The sequence below is a fragment of the Oryzias melastigma genome, linkage group LG21 (genome assembly GCF_002922805.2).
Source record: "Oryzias melastigma strain HK-1 linkage group LG21, ASM292280v2, whole genome shotgun sequence".
NCBI classification, from domain to species: domain Eukaryota; kingdom Metazoa; phylum Chordata; class Actinopteri; order Beloniformes; family Adrianichthyidae; genus Oryzias; species Oryzias melastigma.
The window spans coordinates 17,245,507-17,253,780 of record NC_050532.1 but is presented as its reverse complement, the minus strand read 5'-3'; the positions used below and the strand labels follow the sequence as shown (position 1 = coordinate 17,253,780).

The window sequence follows — 8,274 nt, the reverse complement described above, 5'->3', positions numbered from 1 at the left end:
GTAAATAAAAGAAAAAGCATTGACAAAAAAAGAAAGAAATTTTTGTCAAAACTCTCCCTTTTTTAAATTCTGTGCAACATTTTATTTAGATTTGATTCAGTTTGTTGAAAGGAATATTTCCATTGCTTTCCTTCTTTTCAAACTCAGTAATAATATCCTATTGTCCATAAAAAGAAGTAGAAATACATCTAGTTTAGTTTTTTAGTTAAGATTTAGCAAAAAATGCATTTTGTTTGTAATAATCTCAACAATTTTAAATCAAGATAATTATATTTTTAAACTAAATAGAAGGAATGTGTCTGGAAAAGGAATGCATGAGGGTTTTCTATTTATTTTCTCCTTTTTTTTGGAGGGAGGGGGGTAAAGTAGCCACGAGGCAGGCATTATGCTAATGTATGTCATGATGGTGCTGTTATGTAAAGTTAAAAAAAGATGCAGTCGAGTTGCTTCAGGGTGTTGAGAAGTACCGTCCTCCAGTGAATCAGAAACCCCCTTTTTATTATTATTATTTTTTTTTTGTTCATGTGTGTCGGAAAAACCTGTTTTGTGTACCAAAAGCGGCAAAGCGCTAAAGCTCTCGAGTCAAAAAGAATAATAATGTGGGGCTCTTTAAAATACTGATGAGCTCTATAATAGTCGTCCTGTTCAATGGTCAGCTGGAGTCTCCCTTTTTTTTTTTTTTTTGTCAGTTCTGTTCACAAAGAGTCGTTTTTGCCTCAGACTTTAATAAAGCAAAGTCCTCTAAAAGGTCAGGCTTTCTTAGTTAAAGTGTACACAGAATAATAACCCGTGGCAGGCAAACCTTCATCTGTTGACAATGGCGGACTCCTTACTCATACTGGACAAAAGCAGAATAGAACAGTCATTTTAAGGCGATTCTTTTGCCAGCCTATTGCGAGGCTTTTCACTGAAAAACGCAGACTAAATGAAGCCTGGTAATAAGCTGCACGGCGGTCGGAAAAGTGTATGACTAAATCCAGTCACTGTGGGTGTTAAACTGAGGATTTCATGTTTTGAAGTTTTATTTTTTTTTTTCTACAAAAAGGCAAACATACAAATAGAGAACATCAACCAGAACAAACATTACATTCCCACTTCAATAACATGCACTTTAAAATAAAGCAAAAACAATCAATGAATATGCGTAATATCAAACAAGTAATCAAATTTTAATCTGAATACCAAGCAGGGACTTGGCAAGGACTCAGTATTCAAGTAGCATTTGTGTTTTTTTTTTCTCTCTCCGTCGTGTCCCCTCCGCTGAGGTCAGATAATTGTTCAGAGCGATGTTCATTACTAGGAAACAGTCTTTTTTCCATTTTCATTCAAAAAGAACAGAACTAGAAACCTATTATTTGTTTTACAAGTGTTTCACAGCGTCTGTATCATTTAGTCCACAACCGTTCTGAACAACAATCTGGCTCAACTAACGTCACGGTACAGAAAGTATGTCATGAGCGCCTGCTGAATGAAAAAGTGTGTCATGTGACTTATGAAACTTTAATGAGATTTTACTGGGATGGAGAATTTAGCAAGAAATTTAAACAAAAACCCACATTTGTCACCAATCCTAAGAAGAGATGATCAAAAACAAACAAAGGATCCTGAAGGCACAAAGTCAACCCCCTACGTTTATCAAGATTGGCCAAAATGGTGGTTTGTCCAAACCTTAAAATCTCAAATCTATAACAAATTAATTTTTCTATATAATTATCATTTTGAAAAGAAAATCTATATAATTATTTTCCTTTGTTATCTTAAAACTCTTTTTAAAATAAAAAAGAAATGATCTTGTGTGCACGATTTTTTAACTATATCACCTAAAATGACCCTAATGAACATTTAAGTACCTGTGAAGATTTTAGTTTTTGCGTTTTATGGATGGTTGATTTCTTAACAGTAAAAATCAAATTACATTTAGGCTGTTTGCAAATCGACATGTCAGCAAAAACGAGTTAAAAAGTGTCAACAGAACATCCCGTAAATGATATTGACCAAAATAGGATAACAGGGAACATAGATACATATTATATGAGACATTAAAATGATAAATCAAGTCAGTTAACAAAATTCTTTACATTAACTTCAAAGCAAAAAAATAAAAATCTAACCAGTAGATGCACGATGGACTTCAAACTAGAGTTTCAAGTGTGAAAATCAACAGTTTTTCTTTTTTTAAGACAATTAAAGCATGAAATAATTTTATGCTTTATTCTTTTTAATTGTAAATATTTAAGCTATGCTAAAATACTGATGTATGTTGGGTGTATGAGTGTTACGTCAGGGTTCCTGGTGCTCCTCAGTCGGTTCCATAATCAGACGTGCATAACATCACTGCCTTCCATATAATTGTATGCAATTATAATCTGCAGTCATTGAAATTCTATTTTTTAAATTATTTTTGTTACCTGGACTCATCAGACACTTCCATCAATCTGTTCTAAAATGTGCTGTTGTGGATTTTCATATTTCCATTAGGTCAATTATAAGGACTGCAGCATTCTAGCTGACTTTTTATCTGAAGTGTGAGCAATGACTGTTTATAGAATCTAATCAACACAAAGTAACTGGTGGATTGAAAAGTAATCAACCAGATGAAATTTCATCTTATGTAATTTATGCTAAATTGCATAAGAGGATCCATGAGGGTTGTCGTTTTTTTTTTTTTTTTTGTGCGACCACATTCTCCAGTAAGATTTGATCTAAAATTTACTCAGTAATATTCTGCAAAATTTAGATTAATCTCTATGTCACTTGAAGCCGAAACTGAAATGAAATAACAAAATGGCCTTACTGACAAACAGTTTAATAGAAACTAAAATATTTATTTCTTTGTTAAAAAAAATGCTGATGTATTCTACATCTTCAAGACCCGCTCCAATCATTTTTGGAGGTATTTTCCTATTTTTTCCAGTGGTCTTTTATTTTTGCAGTTTTTAATAAACACTCTCTGCACACTCTCCCACTAGCTTACAGTCCCTCACAACCCCAACCCGACATTATCAGAGCAACAAAATGGTGAACAATATTTTAGATGCATCTTTGAGACAAATACTAGAATGGTACAAAAAGAAAAAAAAAGATTTTCATTGTTGTGGGTTTTTAAACTTAAATATGACACAAAACGTGGCCTTGGTGAGCTAAAGCTACCAGAAAACAAGTGTTAAAATTGCTTACAATCGCAGATGAGTCTCTAAAAAATGAACAGGTGTTAAAAGTAACACAAACGGTACATGATACCACACTGTATGGTCACATCTTTGCTAAATTCAAAGTGTTTGGACACCTTGGACTGTGAAGACAGATGATGATTTTTTTACTGCCGTCATATATCTTCTGTTATGGCACTTCTTTACGTCATAGAAATGTATCTACAGTGCCTCAACCCAAGATGGAATTTTCCAATGTCAATTACTGATTTATTCAAGAGGACCTTATGGTAGAAAAGATCATCAGAGAGACAGAAATTCCACCAAATTTCAGAGTTGTAGCCAATGTAAAAAAAAAAAAATGTTTGCACTCCTTTCTAACATCATAGAGACTCACAAAACAGAGTCGGTTTATAGTGGAATTAGAAGTTACTTCAACAAGTGTGTACATTTAAAACAATTTGTTTAATTAAAAAAATGAGCCAAAAGGAACAGCTTTTTTTTTGTTGCAGGGATCATATTTTGGCACAGATCCAGTTCATGAATTAACATACTTTGCACCCCCCCTCACCACCATTTAATATCTCAGCAGCAGTTTCACATAATGGAAGTGATATTTAAAAGATGGTGCTCGTCTCCCAACATGCAACACACCACGACTAACATTCACAATCTCTCTTAAATTTGCACACAAGTCATTAGAAAAAAATAGATTTTATATTCTCTGTTTTTAGACTTTGGAATCAAAATGAGGACCAGCTTCAGTCCTCGCACAGATACTTTGATAGCCTTGGTTTGCTACACTCTCTAAACTAGACCAAAAAAAAGTAACTTCTGATGCTACAACCTTTTTTCTGTGCTATAAGGTACCTTCATTCTTCTCTCCAATTTGGTACCATAAAGTTTGACCTTCCTACGGGTGACAAGCCAGCAGCTGTTGTCATGGGTGATGACACCATGCGGCTTGAAGCATTCCCAGAAACACATCCAGCCTCTCTTAAAATTGTAAATAAACAATAGCAGCAGTATCAATAAGGATTGAAGTTTAGAGCAACAGAAATAATGAATTTTTCTAATGTTTGACTTAAAAAAAAACACAAACATTTTCTTCACAAATCCACCAAAAAATTAGTTGACTAGCAACTGATGTGGAAAAGGATGATTGACAAATCAGCATCAGTAAAAACACCAACACAATGAACTGATGCACTGACCCCAAAGCATTGTTCTCCCACTTTAGAGAATCACGGGGATGCTGAGGTCAGGCGAGAAGTCTCAATGCACATGCGGTTCCTCCCCAAACCAGTGGCTTTAGCCGCAAGAGGCTCCACCTCTGAAGAGAAACACAAGCCGCTGCTTTCTGGATCTCTGTCGTCCAGGCAGCAACAAGAAGAGGTGCATGTTGTGTCTAGTAGGAGCCACCTGGGGAGGGAGATGACGGCCAGGTTAGGAGGAGGTCAGAACCGTGGAGGGAGTCAAGAGATCAGACGCTAAGGGTCATGTTTCTGAGCAGCCACTGCTGGGAGCGGCTGCCGCTGCAGTCTCTCAGGGTGGGGACCATCTTGTCCTCCTCAGACGGCATGTCCAGGCATTGGTTGCTGTTCACGTGCAGCAGGGTCAGTCGCTGGGAGGAGAAAAAGAAAAGCAAAGGCAGTTAGTCCGAGTGCTAACACATGCTGATGCGCACTCGTGTCTCAAATATTTGCAACCGGCAAATATGGGATAATTCTGGTTTGCTGAGCAAAGTTCATTTTAATCAAACAGTTTTCTAGATTAACTTAATGTTTTTCCATTTCAGAGAATAGATTTTAGCCTTTGTCAGATGGAAAAATAAATCTATGAGACTGTGAGATTTTACCAACAACCAGATCCAAATATTATAATATTTTTTGTTTCTGTAGAAGAAAAAAAAACACCACTAAAAAGACATGTCCAAATTCACCAAATTAGGTCTAAATCTTAGAAAAAATAAAGGGAAATTTGTCCAACAAATTGAGTTAGAGTTTAAAAAAAATACATGGTTGGCTGCTCTTATTGGACCAATGAGAATGAAATGCTCATTACTTTTAATGTAAACAAGCCCAGGAGAGATGAAGGGTTAACAAAATCCCCACAATTTCTGATATACTATTGTACAGCGGGTATTGTTATCAATATCAACTTTGTCAGGGTAGCTCTGGTGATTTGATTGTTCTTTTTTTCAAGGTCCGACTGTATGAGAGGAACAGTCCTACTACTGCGGTTGCATGGAATCAACTTTCTGGGAGGATAAGGCTTATTAACAACAAATATCATTTCAAAAATGATTTTAAAACTAACACACATGGAACACTTACAATATCTGTAATGATTTGTAGTTTTGTTTTTATGAAATCTATGTATTATTGGTATGATTAATGCATAAATGAATTTGCTTTCACTTTATTTTAACATGTTTAGCTTTTAATGTCAATGTGATTAATAGGTTTGTAAATTTTGTGAAATCCTTTTAAAGTTTTTGTGAAACTTGCAAAATTTGTGCATTTTATGCTTATAGACCCCAGGAAGACTAGCAGCCACTTTGTGGAAGCTAATGTGGTTCCAAATAAATAAACAAATATTCACCTAAATATAAGAACTAATATTATCAAATTCAATTATATATACAAATCCTAATGGATGATGTTATTTGCACAATTTTACATGCAACCAAACCCAAAACCTGATGGAAATTCCTGATAACGTGCATATCTGTGCATTGCTTGCCCATATTTTAACCCTAACCCCGCCCTAATTCAACACATTCTCACTCCCAAGTCATCACATATTGACGTTTGGTTAAGGACCCTTCTGCATCACTAGCTGCGCTTCCATTACATATTTGCGCAAAACTTTATCAAAATTCAAGGAATTTCAAAAAAACAGTTTCGAAATGACACAGTTTCCATTAAATCCTCATTTTGCGATAAAACACAAACCAACTCATATGATAAGTCATTACAAACATGGTGATGAATGAGAACAAGTATTTTTTTTATTTGATTTACTAAAAAGGAGCATTTGGGTGACGTCACAGTCTGGGGCCCGCGTGCAGCGCAAAGGTAACTTATAACCCAAGCGCGAAATTTTTTTTTTTGAAAAATTACAGTTTTTCGAAATTGTGGTGTTTCCTTTTGGAGAATTTATTATAGAAATTCCAATTTGAAAAATTTCAGAGTTAAAGGACACACGACCACTTTTTGACGTTTTGGGTGTCTCCAACTCAAATGCTGGCTGTTTCCAACCTCCGAGCCGCGAACCGGTACCGGTTTCAGTATCGTGACGCAGAGTTCACCGGTACCCAAACCCAGTCCTGCTAACCAAACCCTAACCCGGCACCAGATGGAGTACCAGACATGGTACCGGACCTGAACCGGTACCGGATTGAGAACTGGACACAAACCGTTACCAGGTTAGAGTACCGGTACTAGACGTGTCCCAAGGACCAGTCTGCATCTGGTGCTGCGTCCCAAGGGTTGCGGACATTTGTTTTTACGAACAGCCAGCACGTTGAAAAACGACAAGTTGGGGACACCTAAAACGTCAAAAAGTGACGCGGAGGGTCCTTAACCAAACGTCAATATGTGACAACTTGGGGATGAGAATGTGTTTAATACGTGCGAATAGTCACTTCCAATCTCAGACAATAAAAAAGTTCAAATGGGGCAACATCTATGCGAGGCTACTGCAAATTCCATATCCGCTTCCTTTTTTAGTCTTTTTAAACCCCAGGAGGAAATATGACCTGCTTAAACATAAACACACAGATTATTTGTCATTCCAACTGTCATTGCACTGCACTGTCAAGAAAATGTTCCTAATTCTGAACAAAAGCTTACCAGCAATAAATAATTTTCTCCAGTTTTTTTGTTGCAGGGCTAATGCATGTGTTTATGAAGCAGCAAAAGTAAAGTACCGGTATATAGGTTTTAACAGAGAGAAAAACCTGCCAAATCTCCTCTGTCAATACCAGACAGGGTTTTATATATATATTCTTGTTTTGAGCTTCTGGCACCTACAGGTGCTGACAATCAAATGCTTAATTGGCACCTGATTGTCACCACCTGTGAGTCATGGGTTCAGATTCTGCCTGTGGCTGTTGAAATGTCTGAGTAAGAATGTGGAAAACACAAAAACGTATGCAGAGGATAAACCATCAAACTCAGAGGTGTTGATATTTTCAGGATGAGGTGTACATGTAAGAAGAATGTAATGAGTTTTAATAGAAAAAACTTGAAGTGATGAAAGACTTTGAGTTACAGTAAATATACTAATTGATTATAAGTAATAAATTGTGATAAATAAGGCTACATTTTGAAGGTTTAACACTGAAATGCAATGAAACAAATCACAATTCAAGAAAAAAACTAATTTCAATGAATGTCTGGCACCAGAGCAGCCTCATCTCGACAGTCTGGAATCAAACTTTGCCCTCCAAGATGACCGTGCTCACTCCCACAGAGCAGGTTCATTAGACTGCCTAAAAAAAAGATTGAAGTGAATGGAAGGGTCTGGCAGCAGGTCTGACAACCCCACTGAAAGCTTTTCACAAGAGGTTGGGTGTTGTCTGTGCCAGAAAAACACCAACACAACCATACTGGCCGCCTGTGACAGATTCTGGTTGAAGAATGGGGTGCCATCTCACAGCACAGTGTGAGGTGGAGGTGCCAGGCTGCTGTGGCTTGGTGTGATTCGGTCACTAAGGCTTCTTTTAAGATGGATATTTTCAAGAGATTATTTGGTTGACACTCTTGGATTTTCTCCAGATTTGTGCAGACGCACCTTCTCAGATAAGAGGAAGTAACTGTACAAGGTCTGTAAAGATTATTGTGACATTTTACTACAATGATATTACTTAACAGTTTTATTTTACCTTTTTTATATCTAGTTAAGTCTTAGTCACAACTGCCCTTATGGGTAAATACGGACTGTGTGGGGGTGAAAAATGGTCAAACCTGTACACGGCACATTGGTTGCCTGCACAAAGTATGAAGGTCAAAGGCCGCTCGGGGAGTCCGTACAACAAAAATATTTATGCACATTTATTATTCTATGGGAAGCCATTAGAGATGTTAAAAGTTACAGAGGGGTGGTCCTTATATGCAGC

General features: G+C 36.7%; 1 protein-coding gene across 1 annotated transcript in view; it reads right to left on the bottom strand.

Moving 5' to 3' along the window:
- Positions 1-668: 668 nt before the first annotated feature.
- Positions 669-8,274, bottom strand: part of galnt13 (UDP-N-acetyl-alpha-D-galactosamine:polypeptide N-acetylgalactosaminyltransferase 13) — a 44,604-nt gene continuing 36,998 nt past the window's right edge. Inside the window, exon 12 of the mRNA XM_024286992.2 lies at positions 669-4,773. Within this exon, the coding sequence (XP_024142760.1) occupies positions 4,633-4,773 (141 nt within the window). The 3' untranslated portion in view covers positions 669-4,632. The remainder of the gene's footprint in view (positions 4,774-8,274) is intronic.